Raw genomic sequence first — 26,117 nt, forward strand, 5'->3', positions numbered from 1 at the left:
TCTTAAGGGGCTACCTGAAAGACAAGCTAGGAAGGAACATTTGCTTGAAGGCTCCTTTTCTGATCTCTTTATATCTTTGTAAGATATATGGGCAGGAACAGGCGCAGAGTTGAGTGGGATCAGTGGGTCCTCAACCTCAGGTCTGCTACTTACCCGAATTTTGACAATGTAAAGGATGGCTGGATCTTGACCAGGATGGACCAAGCTAGCCTGACCTTAACAGATCTCAGAAGCTCAGCGATGTTGGCCCTGGCTAGTACTTGACTGGGAGACCAAGGAAGCCCAGGATTGCTATGCAGAGGCAGGCAGTGACAAACCACCTCTATTCGTTTGTTGCCTTGAAAACTGTGCAGGCTCATAATAAGTCAGTTGCAACTTAACAGTACTTTTCACCGAAGGATAACACTCCATTGTGCTTTCTAACTAGATCCTCAGTTTTAGAGACTGGCTTGCACCACAGGTGATACTGCTCAGTACGATGCTGTTATAGTGTACCTTCAAGCTGCATTCAGTGATAATTCTGAAGCAGTAGCAAGTTGGCAACTTATTTTCTGCATCAGCTCTGAATTCAGAGAATACTATGCTAACCTAGGAAACCCTGGATAGGGGGTGGAGGTAGGGAGATCGAATATAATGCACCCTTTAATAAAGCCCGGTAAATGTTTAACTTTTAAAGTACTGTTTTTAAATGCGTCCTTGAACTACTTGGCTTAAAGGCCACTACAATAATTGATGGAAATAGCAATGCCAATGAGTTTTGCCTAGCTTTTAATAGATTACTTTTTCAAACGACCATTTTTCCTAAATGGGTTGAGATTGTGCAAGTCTGGTGGGTCACTAGAAAAAGGTCATTTTTTTTTCATTTGGCCTTAAAGATTGATATTGTACTGCTGGAACTTTGTTGTGGGGCTGGTTATGATTTTTCTGTCAGCTTGTAAATAGAAAAATCTTCAGTTTACTGAAGAAAATGACCAAACATTTGTGTGAAGTATTTTTGTGCAGCAAATCAATCAAACAATCAATCGTTTTATTTATATCCCGCCCTCCCCACCGAAGCAGGCTCAGGGCGGCTAACAATATTAAATCAATACAGTAAATTATACAGTAATATTTAAAAACAATAACTAGTTTAACAATTTAATTAAAATTCTAAAATTAATAAAATTAACATCCTGGTGCTATTTCAACAGATGGTAAAATCACTTAAGCAGTCTCTCTATCTTTCAATCGGTGAAGGCCATCCCGAAGAGGATGGTCTTGCAGGCCCTGTGGAACTGTTCAAAGTCCCGCAGGGCCTGCACTTCTTCTGGGAGCTGGTTCCATACGTGTGGAGCTACAACAGAGAAAGCCCGCATGTGAGTACTCTGTAGTTTTGCTTCCTTCTGCCCGGGGATAGCCACACATATGATATTTGTTTAATTTAGAGGAGTGAGGTAAAAACCCACTGCCTTTAGTCACTCTAGTTTGTAAAGATAATATAGACAAAAAATGTGACAGGGTGGTGGTGAGTGTGGCCAACTAGACCTGGGAAGCTCTTATTCCATTTCCTTGCTTATCGTTGAAGCTCACTGGGTGACCTTGGGCCAAACCTACCTCACCAGGCAGTCGTGAGGACAACTGAGCAGAGGACAGTTGTGTGTCAGTCACTATGAGTGTAGGATCAAAAATGTACTGTATAGACTTATCACGTTAAGAGCCACTGCTTGCACGGGTATGAAGATGTGTGGAAAGGTTACTGTCATTTTCAAGATGGAGATGCAGATAGAACCAGAGGTTCAGATGTAGAAGATGCCCATTAAACACAGGTCCTTTTGCTTCTTCCTACTAAATTACTGTCTTCCCAAAGTTGCATGGGAAAGTACTTTAAGCAGTGGATACTTTGCCTAAGATGGGAAAGTCAGCTGGATTCTATGCTCAGTATAAATGTCCTTGTAGCAATGCTTCTTGCAGTACTAGCTGTTTCTCCATCTGTTGCGTGCATCTGATGCAAAAGAAGGTAGTGCCTGTAAGTTCTCAATGCCTTTTGATTCTTATGCTTATTTGTGGTTATACTCTGCTTTTCTACTATAGTGTAGCATTCAAGGCAGTAGCAGTGTATTTTATATTTTTCCTCCAAACAGTTCAGAGAATATATACATTCTCAAATTGAATGTATTTAGGTAGCCAGATTCTGTGCTGCTCACTACAATTATGGGTATACTAGATACATACATCTGTACCAATACACATTGTTTCTTTTCCTTCCCATTAGAGTTTTCCACAGTGACCAGTCAAGTTCCCCTAGGAAATTTTTACTGTTTGTTCCTGAAGTGTTCCTTTGGTCTTCAGGTACACCTGCTTCTATTCATATAAGTTCCTTTTGGGTTTTATGACCATTAGCTGTTGAAAAACCTAGTTCCCATGAAGGTTCCCCTTTAAAGCCCTCTTACTATCATCGCATCCTGTGCTTTAGTCATGATGATATGCTCACCCTCGCATGTGTGACATAACATGTGAGCTCATTGTACATGCTTACATTTGTGTATTTGGTCTGCATGGTCCTCTCTTCTGAGCTCAAAGTGCTATCCCCTTACATATACATAATTTCTAGGTAGACATTGTAGGAATGAATCTTTCACTGTTTTTGTAGCTGTAAAACTGAAAGTAAATCTGGGGATTTAACTCTTAACACCATCTATGAATTTAGATGCATGCGTCACCAACCCTGGTCAACCTGGCATTCAGTTGCATGCATGTGCCCATATGCACATCAAAGTAATGTGTCTCCAGAGGGAAGTCAGCTGCTAGTTTGAAAATTCACCTGCCGTGAGTGTACCAAAATAAGCTCTGCATCATCTTTATTTAAGATGATGTGCTTGTTAAACCTTCAGTAAGAAACAGGGCTTGTATAGGGCAAATATCATGTGTGGCCAGTGCAGAGTTGTTTTCTGCTGCCCCAGAAGGTTGAACCAGAACCAAGAGGTTGAAATTAAAAGAGTTTTTGGCTAAACATTAGGAAGAACTTTCTGACGGGCATCCTCAGGAGGCGGTGTGCTCTCCTTTGAAAGTTTTTAAACATAGGCTAGATGGCCATTTGACAGCAGTGCTGATTAACTTAGGCAGGTCATGAGAAGGAGTGAGGGAAGAGGTACTTGTGATTTTCTTGCATTGTGCGGGAGGCTGGACTAGATGACCCTGGAGGTCACTTCCAACTCTGATTTTGTGAACCAACCCTTATGGATTGTGAGTTGCCTCTGAGAGTTATTCCATGAATCCATATGGGATTTCATAGTATTAAGGGATAAGTTGACAGCATGGCAGTCTAGCAGTGCCTTTGTCCTGCATGGTGTCCACTAGTCAAGTTTTGGGGGCTGAAGCTGATAGTGCAAGCTGATAGTGTTGTTCCAGCAAGACGCAGAGGGTGGATTGAGGTCTAAAAAACTCTTACAAGGGAGTGAAGATGCAAACCTCTCTTCTCTAGAAGACTGCTAGTTCTTCCAAGCACCACGCCTGGTCATGGCAGCAAGTGCTGCGATGGAGTCAGGATGGGACTTTGGCTTTGAGGAGTCAAGCTGGGGAAAGACTTCAGGGGCTGTAGGGAGCTCTGGGATGTGGTATTTAGCATCGAAGTCCTGGGAGGAAGGCTAGGGTATATCTCAGGGTGAGAGAGCTGACTCAGTGTCCTGAGACTCCTCCAGCCCATCAGAGGCAGGACCTAGAGATATCTCAGCTGCCTCATTCTGGAGTGGTCTCAGGTGCTCAGCCTTGTCTGAGTGGCATGGTGGTAGAAGTGGGTAGGGCTGCAACCAAGAGGTAGCTATATTGAACCACAAGGAAAGACAGGATATAAATGTTTTAATTTAAAAAAAAACAACAGTGCCATGTTATAAGATGCTAATATATAATGGGATGGCATGAGTAGAGCAGTAGCTGAAAAAACTGCAGCAGCTTTAGAGAGGAACACCTTCCTCTTCAGCTTGTTAGAGGACCGAATGTGGGCTTCGTTTCTACACTCTTGTTTTTTGTCACATTTCTTTTTAAAAGTTTGTTGACTTTTCTTGACTGATTGTGTGTTCTGTTCATAGTTGACTATTGTAATCTAAGAACAAAAAAAGCATCTATTGCATTGCTGTTTTAGTTGTTGCAAAAAAGAGATTGTGTTTGCATTCTATGGAGTGGCAAAAAACTAGCAAACAATGTTTTGAGGCAAACAAAACCTTTGGGCTGCAGTGCACACTGTTATGCACTCCATTTTATTTGTTTCCCCTCTTTTTCCATTTAATCACATTGGGAATGATGTGATAAACCAGTCCAAGAAAAGCCAATGTAAAATGATCCCGTATTTTTGAAATGGCCATTGCCGAGAACATGCAGTGTACACTTTAGCCTTGCTCTGAAGGATAAATATAGAACAGTGTAGTCCAACATGGAAAATTAGTACATGTTTAGAATGCATCTATGTGTGCAATGGCCCCAGAACTGGAAGGGGATCTCATTTCTGTTCTGTTCCAAGTCAACGGATTCTATTGTGAGGTGATTAAAGCTATGCAAATTAAGCCAAATTATGTATGCTGGTGGTAGTATTAATTTTGCACATATTGAGGTGAAGAATCTTGGTGGACCTTTTGTTTTAAGTAAAGGGATGGTAGGCCGGTTTAGAAGGTACACTGATCAGGGCACTGAATCCCACATCTCTCTAGTTTGATTTTATTTAATAAGCATTGCTTTTTTGTTTGTAAAAGTATTTTCTCCAACTTTGAGATAAACTTTTTATTGATGGTATGGAGTTTTTCTTTTCCCCAGGTTCAAGAGCATAACTCATCCCTTGTCAATTAGGAAGTGGTATGTTTTGGAAAACCCTTGGGGGTTCTGTGAAATTGCCTCACTAAAACACAGCCCCCACCAGTCTTCCTTTTAAATAAGCAACTTTATGAGTGCTCAGCACATTCTAGAGGGCATTCATGGGTCAGGAGGGCTGTTGGTGAGGGCCCACCAGGGGTTGACCACTGCCTCAGTGAAACAGTGAATAAGAACCATTTCAAGACTTCATAGAAGGGTGTAAGCAGAGGTTTCCCTGCTTCCTGCCCAAAAACTTCTGAGTGACATCACTCGGGGTGGGGCCTCCCCTGCCTGGCCAGTTTCAGGACAGTGGAGACCTGTAGGCCGAGGAATCCCCTGGCCAGACTGGGGGTCTGGCAACTCTACTTTAGACAAGCATGACTACCTACCTGAATCTCTCTCTTCCTATAACATTTAATCATGTGTACATGAGTGACTTCATCATTTCATGCCTTTCTCCACTTGCATCTTTGTGTGCAGGTTGGGAGATTGAACCTTGCTTGCATGTACTTTATGGAGAAAGGGGAAAGAGCACTCGCCACTCCACTGTCATTTTCCATGGCAGCCGTGTATCAAAAATAACATGTAATTCCATCCTCATACGTTTGTGATGAGGATTGTTGAGGCAATGTATGTGAACCATACATTGTTGTATGTACTATATAAATGCTATATAGATACTGAGGCCTCATGTTTGATTCAGAGTCATACTTGCTATTTCTTGTTCATCCAGATCTGTTGCTCGTTTTAAAAGGAGAAAACTGGAAAACCCTAGTTTTGCTTTCTTTTGGACATTCTGTACCACTTTTATACTAGGAAAGCTGCTGCATGTTTCCAGCTGTGCAAGGGATTTACTTTTGGTAAATAAAACTTATTTGTGTTTTTATTGCGGATTTCTTAGATTCCTCATGGGGAAAAAGGAATCAAACTTCCTCTCTTCTCATATGCAAGATTTATTGTCAGATGTTTTAATTTTAGTCACTAACTTTGATTTCCATTCTCATATGCTATGCTGCCATTCTCATATGTTATGTATGTTTGTCCCCCCCACCCCTCCCAAAAAAAGTCTTTTAAAATTATTTGATCCTATGAGGTATATCTTAAGGGTTTTAGATGACCATATTCATAACTGGAAGTGTTTTCTAAGCAAACGTTGTATTTGTGGGGTTTTGCGGGATGGGTGTTTCTTTTCACACTGTTCAGAGGTTAAGTAGATTAGAATGCGAAATAGCTTGGGAAAAACTGTATATTGCCTTTTTGAATGGATCTCATTGCCATTTGGAAGGGGAAAGTCCTGCTCTAGTGCTAGTGAGGCTAATATTGAATGATCAGTTCCATAAGGCTCCTGCCAGATCAGAGCAGATTCCAAGGATTAGTTTGTGTGTGTTTCAATCCATAGTTGTCTTGTTTGTGCAGAAAAGCAAGCAGGCAGACATCTCAAATTCTTGATGCCATCTCAGTGTCGCCAAGCAACCAATGATGCAAATAGGTTTAACTAATTATATATTCACAATATATCACACTCTTGTCCTGCCATTTTTCCAGAGGGTACAAGGTGACCAGAATGGTTCTGCCCTTATCCTCACAACTACCCTGTAACGTATTGTTAGGTTGAGAGAGAGTGACCAATTGGTGGTCATACTGCAGGTGTCATGGTAGACTGGAGATTTGATATTGGGGGCCCTTCTGCCCTTGAATCACCACACTGGTTCTTAAATCATATTAACACTCCAAATCATATTAAAATATTTTTATCTTCCTTTGAGTACACTCAAGGTGGCTTACAGCAAGCCCCTGAACAACAGAAACAACAGATCAGTAAGTTACACTCCAAAAGCAACAGTAGCATTAAAAAAAACCCTATTCATAAAATTTTCTAATTTGTATGTGGTTCTTAGACTATCAACACCTGCCAAATTTTAGAAAACCTTCAGCAGCATCTAAAACCAGGGAATAAAACTTTCCACTGCAACTCCTCCTGACATCTTAAAGAAGGCCTTGAAGAATAAAAATGCTGCTTCTGGAATCTAAAACCTAGTAAAACTAGCACTAGGTAAGGCCTCTTTGGAGGAGTTCCGGAGTCATGATACCACGAGATGACTTCAGAAAGTTGGTGAGTGGGGAATACCTGGAGCAAAGACTGTGAAGAGCATCTTAACCAACAGGCAGAGTCATGTGGTTCTTCAGGAACTCTGGCTTGAGACTGTATAACGGTTTGTAGGGCTTAGAGTTGTGCTTGTAAGCACAGGGAGCCAGTAGCAACTCTTATCTGGCATATGGGAATCAAACCACTGATTCCTGGTACCCCAGCCAGCTCACAAGGGCTGATATGTTTGGTGGCCTCTGCTCCACCCTTTTTGCATTTTAAGCTGCGCCTTGCCAAAGGCTGAGCACATCTCACAGAGGTCTGAGAGGAGCAGAGCAGCTCTTATAGCTGAGACAGCTGGAGAAATTGCTGAGAATTTCTGAGTTTTGAAGGACTTCATTCTGAGGTTTGTGGGGCTGCCTAAAATTCTGAGTTGTGATAGCTGGGGAACTGCTCTTTGTTTGCTTGACTGCTCTTTGTTTGGTTGACTGGGCTAAGGGTAAAAGAGATTGAGAGTGATTGCTGCTGATTGCTGAGGAGGGCCTCTGCTCCACCCTCTTTGCATTTTAAGCTGCGCCTTGCCAAAGGCATGAGCCTTTGGCGCGAGCCGAAGGGCGAGAGCTAAAGGGCTCTTGACCTGTGGCTCTTTGCCTAGGGGCTCTCTAAGGACCAGGAACCCAGATCCCTGATTTCCTTGTTCTCCCAATAAGGTAAGTTCCCAATAAGGTAAGTTAAGGTAAGGTAAGTTGACCCTCCAGAAGGGGAGCCACTTAAACAAACAGCATTTAAAGAGGACTGTATATTTTAAAATATATATATATATATATATATATATATATATATATATATATATATATATATATCATGACGATAGAATGCCAGCAGGGGGTTGGGGGCTTTCCAGTGTTTTGCACTGAGTGTCACATGTATGACTATCTGCCCAAAGGACAGAAGTCTTGGGGGTGTGCTCGATGCAAGGCGCTCCTGGTCCTCAGGGAACAAGTTCGTACCCTTGAGGCCGAGGTGACTGCCCTGGAGAAGCAGAGACGGTCAGTTAGGCACTTGGGGAAGACTCTCGGGGGGGTATTAGATGAGCCCCGCTCTGAACATAGCAGCCCCGTTGCTGCCAGAGAGCGTGAGGGTCGAGAGGGAACAGGGCACCCTGCTGAGGATAAGGGGAATGCGCCCTCAGAAGGGACCTCTTCTTCGGTTGGTGAGCGGAAATCCTTTCGCGCCAAGGAACCATCCCTGAGCAGGGGGAGGGGGGGGTTGGTAGTTGGTGATTCGATCCTTAGGCAAGTAGACAACTGGGTGGCGAAACCGCGTACTGACCGTATGGTGACTTGTCTGCCTGGTGCGAAGGTAGCGGACATTATGCGTGTAGTAGATAGGCTGATAGACAGTGCTGGGGAGGAGCCTGTGGTCGTGGTGCATGTTGGCACCAACGATGTGGGGAAATGCAGTCGTGAGGTCCTGGAGGAAAAATTTAGGCTGCTAGGTGGGAGACTTAAGGCCAGGACCTCCAAGGTAGCCTTCTCAGAAGTGCTACCTGTTCCACGTGCAGGGCAGGAGAGACAGGCACAAATTAGAAGTCTCAATGTGTGGATGAGACGATGGTGTAAGGAGGAAGGGTTTAAGTTTGTTAGGCACAGGGATGCTTTCTGGAACAAGCGGGAGCTATACAAAAGAGATGGTCTCCACTTGTCCCCAGATGGAACCAGGCTGCTGGCGCTTAAAATTAAAAAGGTGGCAGAGCAGTTTTTAAACTAAATCTTGGAGGAAAGCCGACAGGAAATGAAATGTCTCTGGTTCGGGAGGACTCGTCTCAAAGAGATGAAGGGTTAGCTGCTATTTTTCTACCGGGTAACGGACCAGAGTTGTCCACTGTGAAGGTGACAAGCAGCATGGACTGTCTGCCAGAGTCTCGAGGCGACAGGAGGAAGGTGGTGGGCCTAGCTTGCCTGGGAAATTATAGATGTTTGTATGCAAATGCTAGAAGTGTTCGAAGTAAAATTGGTGAATTGGAATGTTTAGTGTTGGGAGAAAACATAGACATTGTGGGAATTTCAGAAACTTGGTGGAATGAGGAGAATCAGTGGGACACGGTGATTCCTGGATATAAGCTATATCGGAAGGATAGGGAGGGAAGGGTTGGAGGTGGGGTGGCTCTGTATGTCAGAGAGGATATACGATCCAGTAAAACTGAGGTCAAAGAATTAGATTCACTTTTAGAAATGCTTTGGGTTGAAATAGAGGGCCCAAAAGGAAATTTAACTATGGGAGTTTGTTTTCGTCCACCAAATCAAAAGAGAGAGGACGATTATAATATGATGGAAGGCTTAAAGATAGCGGCTAAACGTAAAAACTGTGTTGTAATAGGTGATTTTAACTACCTGCAGATTGATTGGGTCAATATGTTTTCTGGTCGAGAGAAAGAGATTGAGTTTCTTGATGCTCTCAATGACTGTGCTATGGAGCAGATGGTCTCAGAAACTACCAGGGGTGGGGCGATCCTGGATTTGGTCCTAAGTAATGCCCAAGACTTGGTGAGAGATGTAAAAGTGATTGCGCCGCTTGGGAGCAGTGACCATAATGTTATTGATTTCACCGTTTGTATAAATAGGGAGTTATCCAAAAAGACCGCCACAACCACGTTTAACTATAAAAGGGGTAAATACACTGAGATGAGGAGGCATGTGAGGAGGAAACTGAAAGGAAAGGTACATACGGTCAAAACCCTTGGGGAAGCTTGGACACTATTTAAAACTATAATCCTAGAAGCTCAGATAAAATACATACCACAAGTTAGGAAAGGCACAAACAGGCATAAGAAAAGGCCTGCATGGTTAACAAACAAAGTAATGGAAGCTGTAAAAGGTAAGAAGGACTCCTTTAAGCAGTGGAAAACCAGTCCAAGTGAGATTAGTAAAAGGGAACACAGGCTGTGGCAAATCAAATGCAAGACTGTGATCAGGCAGGCAAAAAGGGACTATGAGGAGCATATTGCAAAAAACATAAAGACCAACAATAAAAATTTCTTCAAATATATTAGAAGTAAGAAACTAGCCAGGGAGGCAGTGGGGCCCTTGGATGACCATGGGGTAAAAGGATTACTGAAGGAGGATAGGGAAATGGCTGAGAAGCTAAATGAATTTTTTCCCTCCGTCTTCACTGTGGAAGACGAGAACTTTTTGCCCGCCCCAGAACCACTAATTTTGGAAGGGGTGTTGAAAGACCTGAGTCAAATTGAGGTGACAAAAGAGGAGGTCCTACAACTGATAGACAAATTAAAAACTAATAAGTCACCGGGTCCAGATGGCATACATCTGAGAGTTCTGAAAAAACTCAAAGTTGAACTTGTGGATCTTCTAACAAAAATCTGTAATCTTTCATTGAAATCTGCCTCCGTTCCTGAGGACTGGAAGGTAGCAAATGTCACCCCCATCTTTAAAAAAGGTTCCAGAGGAGATCCGGGAAATTACAGGCCAGTCAGTCTGACTTCAATACTGGGAAAGTTGGTAGAAACCATTATCAAGGACAGAATGAGTAGGCACATTGATGAACACGGGTTATTGAGGAAGACTCAGCATGGGTTCTGCAAGGGAAGATCTTGCCTCAGTAACCTGTTACATTTCTTTGAGGGGGTGAACAAACATGTAGACAAAGGAGACCCGATAAATGTTGTTTACCTTGACTTCCAGAAAGCTTTTGATAAAGTTCCTCATCAAAGGCTCCTTAGAAAGCTAGAGAGTCATGGAGTAAATGGACAGGTCCTCTTGTGGATCAAAAACTGGCTGAGTAATAGGAAGCAGAGAGTGAGTATAAATGGGCAGTCTTCGCAGTGGAGGACAGTAAGCAGTGGGGTGCCGCAGGGCTCGGTACTGGGTCCCATGCTCTTTAACTTGTTCATAAATGATTTAGAGTTGGGAGTGAGCAGTGAAGTGGCCAAGTTTGCGAATGACACTAAATTGTTCAGGGTGGTGAGAACCAGAGAGGGTTGTGAGGAACTCCAAAGGGATCTGTTGAGGCTGGGTGAGTGGGCGTCAACGTGGCAGATGCGGTTCAATGTGGCCAAGTGCAAAGTAATGCACATTGGGGCCAAGAATCCCAGCTACAAATACAAGCTGATGGGGTGTGAACTGGCAGAGACTGACCAAGAGAGAGATCTTGGGGTCGTGGTAGATAACTCACTGAAAATGTCAAGACAGTGTGCGTTTGCAATAAAAAAGGCCAACGCCATGCTGGAAATTATTAGGAAGGGAATTGAAAACAAATCAGCCAGTATCATAATGCCCCTGTATAAATCGATGGTGCGGTCTCATTTGGAGTACTGTGTGCAGTTCTGGTCGCCGCACCTCAAAAAGGATATTATAGCATTGGAGAAAGTCCAGAGAAGGGCAACTAGAATGATTAAAGGGCTGGAGTACTTTCCCTGTGAAGAAAGGTTGAAACGCTTGGGACTCTTTAGCTTGGAGAAACGTCGACTGCGGGGGTGACATGATAGAGGTTTACAAGATAATGCATGGGATGGAGAAAGTAGAGAAAGAGGTACTTTTCTCCCTTTCTCACAATACAAGAACTCGTGGGCATTCGATGAAATTGATGAGCAGACAGGTTAAAACGGATAAAAGAAAGTACTTCTTCACCGAAAGGGTGATTAACATGTGGAATTCACTGCCACAAGAGGTGGTGACGGCCACAAGTATAGCCATCTTCAAGAGGGGTTTAGATAAAAATATGGAGCACAGGTCCATCAGTGGCTATTAGCCACAGTGTGTGTGTATATATAAAATGTTTTGCCACTGTGTGACACAGAGTGTTGGACTGGATGGGCCGTTGGCCCTGCATCTTCAGATTCTAACTCTGATGACTACACCATCGTGAAGGAAGCACATTCTTAGATGCCTGCTCACTGTATCTGGGACACTGGCCAAGTTAGTTGAGCTGTACCCTATGACACATCCCAGATTCTTGGAGATATGTGTGTTGAAGGTTACTTTCCATTCTAACCTTATTATTGAGGAATCCCTAATAAGATTCTGAGTAATCCTCGCATTCCTTGGTGCACAGTCCTGAAAACTACTACTCTAAATGAAAGGCCAAAACATCAAGTATTAACAGACTGAATAAGTAAGTACAAGTAAGGCATAATATGAACAGTGTCAGATATTACACAGCTTTGGAATATGTTGGCAAAGAGCAGGGGGGAGGGTTGTTCTCCGGTGGTCCCTGGGAGTGGACAGTCTGAAACTGTTGGGAGTAGGCTCCTCCTCTGGAAACAGGGTTGTTGATTGTTTGATCCGGCCTGGGGGAGGGGCCTCTCCGTTGGAAACTCCCCAGTCCAAATGGCCCTGTTACGAGACAGGACGTGTTCGTCATGCGTCAGAGCACAGTGATCCACAGAACGAGGTCCCCTTGTGAGAAAGTCTCTGCCACCTGGTTCTTCAGCCGCAACAGCGGTGGACAGAGCATTTTACTGCCAGTGTTGGGTTTTACCCAGCAAAGGCAGCACAACTAGGGACTGCCGCGGAGAGCGAGATCTCCCCTCCTAAGCCTGTTGAGGTGGAGGGGGGGGAGAGCGGCAAGTCCAACTTTGCGGTCCCATGCAGCGCTGATGGGCGTAGTGCAGACAACCGAGGTCCAGCGCGGCCGAGAGCAGGGAAACTCTTAGTGGTTCACTCAGACAGCATGTCTACTCGAGAGGAGAGGTGGTAAGCTGCCTGAGGGAGAGCGGGAAAGCTCTTTGTGATGCGCGGACTGTTTTTTGCCTAGGATGGGCTCCGCTGGGATCAGGGAAGCCCACCTGGTAACTTCCAGCAGTTTCCCAGGACCCCGCCTGAACGGGGTGGGGAAAGGCTTATGCCGTAGCAGGCCTCTCTATCTCAGGCGCGGTTAGCGCGGCTACGCTACGCAGAAGGGGTCGCCATTTCAGGCAGTTAGCCTGGTAACGGAGGCTTCTCCCTCTCCCCTTTCACTTTTGTTTCAGCCTTCTGCTGTAGCTGAGATGGCTGACAGACGGGGACAGACTAGTGAGACAAGCTTAACTTACTCACTTGGTTAAAAAGAGAATTGAGCAAGGAGCTTGCCCCTGCCCATGGCTCTACTGTGCCTTCTCACCCCCAGAAAAGGAAGAGACGAGCAAGTATGAGCCTGGACTCTCCCTGTGTGTTTCTCAAGAGGAAGAGGAGCCTGACTCTTCAATAGACTCCTCTGCAAAAGAGGAAAAAGGGAACTCTCTGGGGAGGAGGGTGCTACTCCTTCAGTGCAGTCTAGGAGTTTTCCAGTGGAATATTATTCTAAACACCTTCCTAAGGTCCTCATGGAACTGGACTTTACTGCCGCACCTAGAGAGAAGGCAATTTTTACTGTTGAATATCCATTCTCTTAATGTTCTATTCCATTGTTCAATTTTATTTTTCCTTGTTCCCAAAGGCAACATTTGAAATAGGTATAGGAGCCGCTGCCAGTCTGAGAAGACAATACTGACTTTGATGGACCAAGGGTCTGATTCAGTATAAGGCAGCTTCATATGTTCATGTTCATATGTATGTTAACTTGGGTACCCAAAACATTTTAGCACTTCTTATTCTAGATGATATCCCTAATGTTTTATTTTTCCATCTTTTCATGTCTCTATTTTTTCCATACTTTTATCATAGTTATCCTTTATCATTTTATCAATATTTTTATGCAGAACTATACCTAAATATTTATATTTCTTAACCCCCAATCCTATTTTCGTAGACCTATTTATCTCTTACCTTTCTTTTCTATTGACATTGAAATAAATAATTTCTGATTTTGCCAAATTAACCCCTAGCCTTGAACACTTTTCAAAGTCTTCTAGGATAATCTTAATTTCTTTAACCCTGTCTTTAGGATTAGTCATAATTACATCCTTCTAAGAGCAAGGATTTTAACCTTAAAAATCCTTCCAGCCCTTTCGGGACTCCAAAAAATTCTCCCGGCCCTTGGGTTTTAAGCCTTTCTGAGGGAAGTGGCAGTCTCGCAGTCGGGATGCTAAATCCTTTTCTAGCCTAAGCGATAAGGGAAGCAAAAGTGACTCCCAAAAGGGAGGGTCACAATGATTATGCCAGAAGTCCAGAGCTGCTTCCTATCGGGAGGCGGCTACAGTTTTATGCAGACCAATGGTGATAGACTCGGTATCCAAGGGCTATGCATCAGAACTGGAATTTTTCCCACGTCAGAGGTTTCGTTCAGTGTTGAGAAAACGAGATCCAACCATACACCAGGGGATGTTATGCCCATCCAACATCTACTAGACATCAGGGCTATAGAACCCGTACCTGTGACTCAGAGGGGTCAAAGGATGTATTCCACCTTATTCCTGGTGCCAAAGAAGAATGGCGGTGTCCGGGCCATTCTAGCCTTAAAATGGGTAAATCGATTTGTGACAACCAAAAAAAGTTTCGGATGGAGACATTGCGTTCCATTCTGTTGGAAGTTCAAGAACGAGTATACCTGACGTCCATCGATCAGTCCTAGGCATATTTGCATGTTCCCAGTCGACCAAGTCACAAATGGTTCCCCAGGTTTCCGTGCGACGGGAAGCACTTCCAGTACCAGGCTTTGCCTTTTGAGCTCAAGTCTTCCCTGCGAGTGTTTACAAAGATCCTAGTGGCCTTGGTAGCTCCTTTACGGATGGGGGGGGCATGGCTCTTCATCTGTATCTGGACGATCCCTTGGTCAGGGCCCCTTCCTTCCAGCAGAGCCTGGAGGACACCAATCGGACTATTCAAATACTGCAGGATCATGGTTTCATGGTCAACAGGACAAAGAGCAACCTTACTCCAACACAAGAACTAGTGCATCTGGATGTCCTGATCAATACTCAGAGGCAAAAAGTGTTTTGTCGGAAGTACGACAGGTGAACCTCAGATCCTTGTTGGAGGAGGTATTGTCCCTGAATCGAGTGCCTGTGGTAACTCTAGCAAAGCTTTTAGGGGTTCTGGTGTTGTGCCAGGATGTACTGTCTTGGGCGCGTTTCCACCTACGGCCCTTACAATGCTTCCTGATGCCTTATCAGCATGTGATAGCTCGCAAGCTGCACAAGCTAGTGTTTCCTCCTCCGGAGCTGCGGACGCAACTTCAGTGGTGGCTAGAACCATCCCATTTTCAGCAAGGAGTGTCAATGAAGAGTCACAGAGGATAGTGGTCACTACAGACTCCAGCCTCTCTGGCTGGGGAGCGCATTCTCGAGGGATGATGATTCAGGGTCAGTGGTCCCTGATGGAGTCCTGACAGAGCATTAACCTGTTGGAGTTGAGGGCAATTCGTCTGGGGTTGTTACGTTTTCAGACGTCGCTGCAGGGGAGTCACATGTTAGTGAAAACAGACAACATGACAGACAAAGCTTATGTCAACCGGCAAGGCAGGACCAGGATCAGGAAACTGTGCAACGAGGCCAACAGCTTACTGCATTGAGCAGAGAAGTATCTGTTATCCATTAAGGCGATTCATGTAGCCGGGAAGGACAACGGGCTGGCAGATTGGCTCAGCAGACAGAGGCTGGATCAGACGGAATGGTCGCTGGACAAGGAGGTGTTCCAGTCTCTTCAGCGCAGATATGGCAGTGTGAATTTGTTTGCAACCGTGGAACATCGTCAGGTGTGACGGTTTTTTGCCAAACAAGGACGATCAGGCGGAGGGCATAGGCGCTCTCCACTGCGACTGGCCGGACGGTCTTCTGTACGCCTTCCCACCACTGCAGCTGATTCCCCGGTTGGTTCACAAGATTCTTCAGCAAACAGTGGAGCTGGTCCTGGTTGCTCCCTTCTGGCCGCAACGGGGATAGTTTCAAGACCTCATGCGGCTGTCAATGGAGGAGCCTAGGCGTCTCCCAGCGTCCGAGACATTGCTGAGACAAGGGGCAGTTAGCCGTCCTCAGCTGGACATGTTACAGTTAACTGCATGGAGGTTGAGCTGAGCGGTCGCAGTTAGTTAAGTGACAATCTGTGATTGTCACTATGCTGGCATCCAGAAAACGTTCTACCACTCAGGTGTATAATAACACTTGGCGTGTCTTTTCCAGCTGGTGCGTGGAAAGGGGTTGGGATCCCTTTAAAGTTACCAGTTCGGAAGCTGTTGCTGTTCTTGCATGAGGGGGCCTGGATAAGGGGTTGGCTACTAATACCCTTCGTATGCTGGTGGCAGCTATTTCTGCTGTTCGTGGGGATAAAAAAGAAAAAGGAGTTCCTTGGCTTTGTACCTTTTGAGCCCGTGGCTACTTGTAGCCGGCAGGATCTTACACTTAACACGCTGTTTTTTAGTTGGGATTACCTCTGCCCGCAGGGAATCTAAGTTGCAAGCCCGGTCCGTGGATAAAGATCTTTGTACCTTTCATGAGGACAGGGTAGTGTTGAGACCTGATCCGACATTTATGCCTAAAGTGAATTCAGTTTTTCACCGGTCTCAGGGCTTGGTATTACCCTCATTTGGTCCCCGTCTCCAACATGAGAAGGAAAAGGAGTGGCATCAGTTAGATGTTAAGCGTACCATGAGTTTTTTTTATATAGGCAGAACCAAGGATTTTAGGACGTCAGAGTCCTTGTTTGTTTCCTTTCATTCGCCCTCTTTGGGAAAACCAGTTGCTTCTTCGACCCTGAGCAGGTGGTTGAGGCAATGTATTTCTGCAGCATACACAGCGTCAGGGTTAGAGCCTTCAGGAGGAATTACGGCTCATTCCTTACGAGGAGCAGCCACATCTGCAGTGTATAAGTCCTTCTCGCCCCTGGAAGGCATTTGTAGCCTGGAAGGCAGCCACCTGGAGTTCTGCTCATTCGTTCACCAGGCATTATAAGGTGGATAGGTGGGCATCCGCTGAAGCAGCCTTTGGCCACAGGGGCTACAACAGGTTATACATTAAATGTAGTGGTTCCCACCCGGGGTACATATTGCTTTTGTATGTCCCAACAGTTTCGGACCATCCCACTCCCAGGGACCACCGGAGAATGGAAGATTGGAAGCTCTTACCGTGAAGCTTCCTTCTCAGTGGTCCTGGAGTGGGACGGTCCATCCCACCCCGTATTGTACCTTGCTCCAGGCTGGTAGCTGGGGAGCTTGGTCGTGGGAGGTACTGGGGCGCTGGTAGCAGAAGTTTCTTATTGGTTGCAGATACTTCTGCTGTTGCAGTTATTAAAATGGCATTGCATCATTATGGTCTCTGAGTGGTTTGTTACCATGATGCAGTTTGTTTTATAGATTGCTACTGATGGGGGAGCATGGCTTTTCTATGGACTGGAGAGTTTCCAACAGAGAGGCCCGTCCCCCAGGCTGGATCAAATGATCAACTACCCTGTTTCCGGAGGAGGAGCCTACTCCCAACAGTTTCGGACCGTTCCACTCCAGGACCACCGAGAAGGAAGCTTCACGGTAAGAGCTTCCAATCTTTCGTTTCTTCAGAATGTTATGACATCATACAATCGGTTTTTCAAATATGTCCTTTGTGGCATTTTTTATGGGGCTCCTCAAAGCAGCTGCTTACATGATACTCCCCTCATCTCTGGCAGGAACTTGAGTTGGCACGGAGATGTGAACATACTAGCTGCACAATCAGCACAATTTGTACATTGTGACATGGTACTTTATGGCAGGGAACCACTTTTGTCGCCTGTTTCATTTCCTCTAAGCATTATGGGTTGCTGTGGCTAGACCGAAGATGTAGGACTCAGTCTTTTGGATTTTCCCTGTTATGTATATGTGCTATTGCTGTGGCCTGCAATGTGAGAAGGAGACATTAACTGAATTTGTTTAGATGGCTCCACAAGAATGATCTGCTGGGAATATGTTATAGAAATCATATCACTGCTTACCTTCTATAATTTATTATAGCTGTCCACTCATTACATTTAAATAAGCTTGTTCTTTCCAAAGATTCTAGAGCAGTGGTGTCAAACTCATTTGTTATGAAGGCCAGATCTGACATAAATGAGACCTTGTTGGGTCAGGTACAATGCCAGTGGAGATACAAACGTTATAATGGAACACAGACAAACACAAAGGGTTTTTTAAAAACTTACATGCTTAAAAGATTAGCTCTCTACAATGGAAATGTGCTGGGTGAACTTGTCTGGACACATACTTAGTAGCTTGTTCCCTTCTAAGGCCAGCAGGAGGAGGAGCCGCTGCTTGGGCTGGCTCCCTCATCCCTCTCTGACGCCCGCATCCTCCTCTTGCTGCTGCTGCTGCAGCGCACCAGCGGGTGGGGGAGAGGTAAATGATGCAAAATTTCATCGTCAGTTTGCGTCAGAATACCAAGTGCATTTTTTTTGGATGTATATCTCTTGTTAACATCAGCAGCAGCTATATGTGGTTCTGCTTACTGTACCTCATTCCTCGTCTGAAGAAGTGTGCATGCACATGAAAGCTTACATTCTGAATTAAACTGTTGGTCTTAAAGGTGCAATTGACTCCTATTTTGTTTTAGTGGCTTGTTTTAGTGGCTTGTTCGCATTGCTTTCCTATTGAGAGAGACTGGATCATGAAGGCATGAATACAGTGAAAAGGGGGAGGCAAACCCAGTTACATTCAGGAAAGCCCTGGCATAATAAGCCAACAAATATATATCTCCCCCCCCCCACCTCTCTCTCTGCAAAAAGATAGCTCATACCTTGAATAAAACTCCGTTGGCTTTAAAGGTGCTTTGTATCCTTTGTGATCAAGGGAATTGGGCAAAGGAAGCCCAGGGGACAAGGAGGGGAAGGAGCCTCAGCCAATAGAAGGAAGAGATGCTTGGCTTAGTAGCTCCACTGTGTGATTGAGATAGCAACCCTGGATTACTCTCCTCCCTTCCTCCCCAAGGGAGGAGCCTCAGCCAGTGGAGAAAATAGAGGCTCCTGTATGACTGAGCAAGTTTGGCACAGCTGTGATGCAAAAGGAAACGAAAGAGGGAGAAGGGGAGCAGACTTGCTCCGGGGCCTAATCTGGCCCCTGGGCCAAATGTTTGACACCTCTGAACTAAAGACTGTGGCCTAGACCATAAGCCTTTCTTCTTTGTGAGGTGGTTAGGTGCTTTAAGGTGGTACTCCACTGCAGAGTGGCTTCCCCTGATACTAGTTGTTCTTTGGCTCACTGAAAGATTCTGGGGTTGCTCAGTTGGAGTTCCTAGCACCTAAAGAATGGTGTGGTGTGACCAGAAGCAAGGCTTAAGGTTCAAGTCTGTGTGACTTGACATCTTGTGAAAGTACAAATACTGTGCCACTGTTTTTCCCCCCAAATCAAGAATTTTTGCTCCTCCCTTTTTCTGCCTGAGAAAAGACCGAAATAAAACCTGTGATACACAGTAGATCATAAGTCAGTGAGAACTGAATTTGCTTATGCCAAAATCATTCTTGGCCTTCAGCCATTTCCCATTACACAACTGTTTATTTAGTTTTAAATAAAGCAATTTGGCTTTTCTCTTCTCTCCCCCTCTGTGCAAACATAGAAGTGTGTGTCAAACACAGATTTTTTTTAAAGCATTGAGCTTTGGTCCTAGTATGATAATTTAAGAATACTCTGGCCCTTACATGCAGATAGGTAGTAAGTATCCTGATCTGTAGATCACTTTTTGTCCTGTTGGTTTCTGAAATTCATAAGGTCCATTACCATTTGTAACTATTCCTGTGTTTTGCTGGGATATCTTGTAGTGTTGTTGGGCTTCCCTGACACTGTATTTCATGACGTGCATTAAAACAATATGTGGAAGCTCAGATTTTCTAACACACAGTGTTTCCCAAACATCTGATTAGCCGAGACAGGCATACTTTTTTTTCTGATTTAAAATTGGAGGAGCACTTCACTCTTAACACCTAACAAGTGTTATTTTTAGGATGTGTTACCAATAAGAATTACATGCCCTCAAAGGAGTTTACCTTCTTGGTTTTTGCCAGGAGTCTCCCTGCTTCCTGAATGGGGAAAGAGGCAAGACCAAATAAGTGATTTGTGCAGGAAAACAATGTGCAGCCTCCCTGTAAGGACAGCTAATTCTGCTGCATCTTTGTGTGAGAAATGAATGAATGAATGAATGAATGGTCCTGTGTCACACAATGCTGAATAAGGCAGCCCAGTGACTGATAGGACAGAAGCCAAACCAATGCAGTGAAACATGCAGGGATGCAGCAGGTAGCCTCCACTTTGGGCCAACATGAACCTTTAAGTATTTAGTCTTATTATTTCCTATGGAACAGAGTTTAGAAAAGAATGCAGGTGTTAATTCAATATTTTTAAAATTCATCTGTGAATGCATTTCACAGCAGAAAGGTAGCAGTTGTCTGTATATGGTTGACAACATTAGAAGATGTATGATTCTTTTTCTGTTTGGGCTTCAGGTGCTAGCATCACTCTAGGTAGGTGTCTGACAAAGGGAATTTTAACTCTCAAAAGCTTATGCTCCAAAAATCGTGTTGGTTTCTCAGGTGCTACAGGACTCATATCTTGGTAGGAGATAAGTCATGGTATCCTCCTAAAACCATTGAGGCCAACTAAGGCTACATAAGGCTCACTGTGTTCATTGGTACTTGGGGCACTGCTTCTTCCAGGCAGTGTGGAGGGGGGCAAAGATTCATGTGCAGTGGAAGATGCCCCCTAAATATATGACTTGGTTGCAAATGCAAAACATTTTTATGTGATTCAGATAGAATAAATCTATGCTAATTGAAGAAGGTTATGGGAAGACTCTTAAGAACCTTCAGGTATTATTGACAGTTTGGGGCTGCAGCAAATGTTATTGGGGATCTTTGTAGCTTGGCAGCTCTTCAGCCTGAATCTTTCCTTGCTTTCAACATGTCTTTCATTTCATTCTAGTTAACATCATGTCCACAGATGGCAGCTTTGGTGCAGGGGGCAACAGTGATGCCCAGCAGTGCCTTCAGTCTTTCTGGCCACGGGTCATGGAAGAGATTCGAAACTTAACCGTGGTAAGATATTGATTTACTTCTGAAGGATTTTATGCCACTGTCCCCACCCCCCCTCCCACCATCAACAAATCAGTTTTCAAGGCAGGTTATAAAAATAGCACAAACAGTTTACAGTTACAATCCCAACACTAGTTTAAACATAACCTAAAACATGGTTAAAAACAGGTAAAGTGGTAGGCCATTAGGAAAAAAGAAGAGCAAAAGAACCTTGGAAGCAAATCAAGACCAGAATACAAAAACAAGACCCCCAAAGGCCTAGGAAAATAATACTCTCTTTGTCTGCTTGTTTGGTATCCCTTAAATAGCAGTTTGGAACTTTCAGGCAATGGTTTGCAGAAGTTTGTTTTTTCTGTCAAGTCACAGCAGACTTACAATGACCCTGTAGGATTTTCAAGGCAAGAAAAGGTCGGAAGTTGTTTTCCATTGCCTTCCTCCGTGTAATGATTCTGTAGCCTACAGGTGGGACCTGGGGATCCCCTCAGACTAAATCTCATATCCAGACTACAAGAGATCAGTTCCCCTGGAGAAAATGGATGTTTTGGAGGATGGACTCTATGGTATTCTACCCCATTGAGATTCTTGACCTCCCCAGGCTCAATCTCCAAATTTCCAGGAGTTTCCCAACCTGGGTCTGGCAACCCCCACTCCCTATCCACCACTTGTGGCTAGGTGGGACCTGGCAACCCTCCGACACTGGTGGTCTCCCATCCAAACACAGAGTTACGTAATCTTAAATCTCATATTAGTTAAATCTGAAAAATCTAGTGTCTTCTGTGGTGAGGAGAGAGCAGGATTGGATCTCTGCATTTTCTGATGACACAGACTTTCTACCCCCCAAGAGAATCCTCACCACTGGCAGCAATGCAACAAGTGTATGAGAAACTGACCTACTTTCTTGACTAGAGTGAGCGGCCTGCTTTGCTGCCTCCTGCTGTCTAAAGCTTCACATTCCAGGAAGGATACTAAATGAAGTTGCTGCACGGAACTATGTGTTTTGCCTGGGTGGAGGTGGTGAGGGAAGTCCTCAGTGTTTGCTTTACAAGGGTTTGGTTTGTTGAATTCCTCAGGCACATCTGAGCCAAACATATGGAAAATGCAGCATTGGACTTGTCCCATGGCCAAACCTCATGCCTGCTGACATAACTGCAGGGAATTTCTGATCATGTTAGAAAATGGATTCTGTGGCCTTGACTTGGAAAAAAAGGTGTATATAATTCAAATAGATGTCATAGCGCTTTTAGCACAATTTACTCTTGTCTGCACCTCTTAGTATGCTGAGTAGTCCCGCAGACACAGTTCAGCCTCTTAGTTTCTGAAAATGCATTTACCATCCTAGACTCCTTCACTTAGAATATATTGTAATGACTCAACATCGCAGCACAAGTTAAACAATAGATATGAGTGCCCTTGGCTAAGGATGGGGGAGGTCTTTTCTGGGTCTTACATAGCATGTGGCTTTCTTTTACTTACCTTATTTTGTGGAAGCTGCATGGAACCTTGACCTTTTAGTTTTGTTTAGAGTTCTGAAAACCCTATCATTGTTGGGGGGTGGGGGTTTTTTTGAGGGGGGGATAATAGGACACATTCTGTACAGGAAGGAAATAGGCCAGTACCAGTGGGGACCACATTGGGACCATTGTTCTAAAAGGGGTTTCTGAATGTGTGCAGAAACTGCTTCCCACACCCCTTCTCACTCCTTGAATGCTGAAGTCTTAAAAATGATTTATACGATGACATTTAGCATCAGTTTGGGTTGCAATGTAGAAAAAGTATCTAAGTGATGTTGCCAAATGTTGAAAATGGTTATGTGGGGACTAGGAACAAGCAGCACAAACTTCCGTTCGAGGTGCTTTGGGTATTTTTGTTCATTTGTTTTGCGCAGTCAAGAACAAGGCTCTCTTGAGCCTTGCATCTCTACCACATTACAGCGGTTGGTCCTAAACTGCAGAGTCTTGAATGTAATTGAAAATTTTCCAAAAACAAGAGGCTGCTAGGTTAGAAAATGCCCCCTGTTAAAACGAAATGCCCAGTGCAGAACCAGCAGGCTAAAGATAAGCTTGGCTTTCAGTGTGACCCTTTCGGGAGGTAGAAGGAAAAATCTGGATGCATAAAACCCAGAATTAATTACTCCAATCCCTCAGTGTGTAGAGTTCTGGCACATGAAAGCTTCAGGTTTGAGGATTCAACTCTTATGAGTCTTATTTTGCAGCTTTTCACGAAAGGGGCAGTTTTTTAATTTCAAGCATCCTGATCAAATGAATCAATTTATTGCACTGTGAGTGAACAAAACATTAAACATCAAGCCTCAGTCTGTCTGCCTGAGTGAAAGTTTTAGCAGGGAATGTGGAGGAAAGATAATTATAAAACAGACCTTTGCAGCTCCCCTGCCTGTAATCAGTACTGAAATGATGCCTTCTATAGGCAATCTGCTAAATGCTCTCTGCATGTGTATCTGCCTATGCAAATAAGTCCTCAACATGGCACAGGCAAAACAATCACCATGAGTGTTCAGCTTTCCTGCTACTTGCTGCAATCTTAGTGTCTTCTTGACTGTCCTACCTTGGTGATCTTGGATGTGATCCACCCCCCACCCCTAGCAAAATAAATGGAAGTGACACAAGACCCATTTCAGTCTTGTGTCTGACCTTGGTAAGAGGTAGAACTTCTGAGTGGTTGTCAGACCTCTTTGATTCCCCAAGACCAGCATATTTCATATTTTCTAGATTCAGGGGAATCTTCCCACATTGACTTCTCGAGGCCATGGAATCCAAACTTGCTGCAGTGGGCTTTAGGATGTATGCATGCTTCATGTATTATGCCAGTCAAATGTCTTGGGCCTCACAAACAAGCCACTTGGAACTGCAAGTGGAGTGCAAGCAGCCCTTGTGCATGACTGCCCATTGCAGAGGAAGACTGGCAGACATAGCCACACTGTCTTCCAAGGGAGCTTTTCTTTCATTACAGAAGCTTCCGAGGAGCCCCGTGAGTTCCCTAGAGATGTTTGAAAACCAGGCCTCAGATTCAGTGGGAGCTCACAGGAGTGCAGCTCTTGAACCTTTCTGAGAGTTCCTCCTCCTCCTTCTGAAAGTTCCACCTCCTCGTCCATTGACTAGTATGTGCAGCTGCATAACAATCCCTGGATGAGCTCCATCACCTATTTTTCTACAAAATGACCCTTGTTGAAAACCATTGTATAAAATGTCTACAGATGTTGACACTGTGGCTACTAGATTCTATCCATTATTCACAATATAACACATAATATTCAATATAACTTTTCCTGATTGGTGACAGGGAATCTCTAGGTGCTCTTGGAAAACTGCAGGGGGTACAATACACTTCTAAGCCACATTGCAGTGATTGTCTGTTTCTTTTTGGTACAGTTGAATGACCTCCACTTGTGTGTAGAATGCTGGCTAGCAGAGGCAGTGTCAGCCTTTCTCTTTCCTTGTTTAACTCTGCAGAAAGACTTCAGAGTCCAGGAGCTTCCTTTGGCACGTATTAAGAAGATCATGAAACTTGATGAAGACGTGAAGGTAAACTCCAAGCAAAATCCTTGACCTGACATATAGTCTGTGAATGGGTTCTGAGCTACTTGGATTTCACTTTTGAAACTGCTTCTCCCCTGAAGTTAGAAAGCACAGCCTGGTTTTCAATTGGCCCATGTTTCAAAATTAGGGGTGTAAATGGGGAAAAAAATTGGTATTTTTCAGGTTCTGGTAAACCAAACCCAAAAAATATTGGTAAATGCTAATATTCCTGATACCCAGTATTGGTATCATACTGGGATTTGGGAAATACTTGGCACAACCAAAAATATTTGGCTGCCAGAGCCTGTCAGTTTCATTTCCCAGCTAAGTGGAGGGAGAGTGAAACTGATCTGCTGCTCTCCCTCTCTGCCTGGGAAAGGCCTGAGGGAAATGGGAGTCCTCTTTAAAGCCTTCGCTATCCCCCGGTGTTCTGCTGGGCAAGGGAAAGCCTAGGGAAGTCCTTTAAAGAGGCATCCCTTTCCCTTCTAGCATTTCCTCAGCACCCTGTCATGGCAAAGAGCCAAGGAAAGGTTAGAGGGGAAAAGGAGACCACCTTTAAGGGCTCCCTTGCCTTCTCCAGGGTGCCTGCAGTGGCAGGCAGGCTGATAAAGGCTGAAGGGATTGGGAAGGCACCTTTAAATGCTTTCCCATGCGTTCCCTAGCCTGCCTGTTACTGAAGGTTGGAGAGGCATTTAAAGATGCCTCCCAGCGCCTTCCCCAGTGCATCTGCCACAGCAGGTAGGTTGAGGAAGGCTGGAGCAGTTGGGCAAGCATCTTTATATGCCTCCCAGTCTCTCCAGCCTTCTCCAGCCTGCTCATTGCAGCAGGTATGCTGGGGAAGACACAGGGATGCATTTAAAGATGACAGCTGCAGCATTACCCAGCCTGCCTTCTTGGTGCTTGGGGTCCCACACTGGGAGGACCTCTGGAGTTCTGGCTCCACCTCTTGATGGCACCTGGGTTTTGGCCACTGTGTGACACTGTGTTGGACTGAATGGGCCATTGGCCTGATCCAACATGGCTTCTCTTATGTTCTATGTTCTTATCTCCTTTGCTTCAGCAAGGCTGCTTGGATCATGTGTCTTCCATCTGCACCCTTGGCAGCTGCACCTTTGATGCTTTCCTCTCCCATACAGCTGCTGTTTATTGTGTGTGTTTTATTGTTGGTTTTTATTATTTAATTCATGTTATTGCTTTACCTCCTATTTTGTAAGTGCTTTGTAAGCAGAAGGGCAGGATATCTGTGTAATTAGCAAAAACGCATACAGGGAGGAACGTCACAGGAGGACTGTGTTTCTGCACGTGCCTTGAGGATAGCTGGAATGTTCATTTGAAAAGTAACAAGAGGGAAACTTTGGTGCTGCCTGCCAGCTTGGAGCAAAAGACAACATTTGCTTCATGTAAAAGGAAGTTGACCTGCTGTGCATATTGTTTGGGGAATGTAATGCCTCCTCTCTCAGAGGCAGAGGACATGTGATTGGGTTATTCCAGTGTTCCTCTAGGAAGGCAGGAAATACTTTTTTCTCCTTCCTTTTGGCGCCTTGGAATGACCCTCCCCTTTCAGTTTCTGTCCTGCCTCTTAGGGAGTAGCAGCAGAAAAGTTTAGGCTTTGCCTCTATTTCGCATTTAATCTCTATTTTCATCTTAATCCTTCCTTTTTTACCTGATTTTTCAGTCTTTCTTTCTCTCCTAACATTCATCTGTCCTCCTCTGCCCTGATTCCTCTCCTCCTTTCTCTGACAAAGCCGAGAAGAAACTTCAGTGTTT

General features: G+C 44.5%; 1 protein-coding gene across 2 annotated transcripts in view; it reads left to right on the forward strand.

Annotated features, from left to right (window-relative positions):
• NFYC (nuclear transcription factor Y subunit gamma) overlaps positions 1-26,117 on the forward strand; it is a 92,955-nt gene that overhangs the window by 43,333 nt on the left and 23,505 nt on the right. For both annotated transcript variants that reach the window (XM_060258215.1, XM_060258216.1), the window contains exons 2-3: positions 20,708-20,820; positions 24,285-24,356. In XM_060258215.1, coding sequence (XP_060114198.1) covers positions 20,716-20,820; positions 24,285-24,356 — 177 coding nt within the window. In that variant the 5' untranslated portion in view covers positions 20,708-20,715. The remainder of the gene's footprint in view (positions 1-20,707; positions 20,821-24,284; positions 24,357-26,117) is intronic.

This window comes from Heteronotia binoei, chromosome 17 (assembly GCF_032191835.1).
Source record: "Heteronotia binoei isolate CCM8104 ecotype False Entrance Well chromosome 17, APGP_CSIRO_Hbin_v1, whole genome shotgun sequence".
In the NCBI taxonomy this organism is placed as follows: Eukaryota; Metazoa; Chordata; class Lepidosauria; order Squamata; family Gekkonidae; genus Heteronotia; species Heteronotia binoei.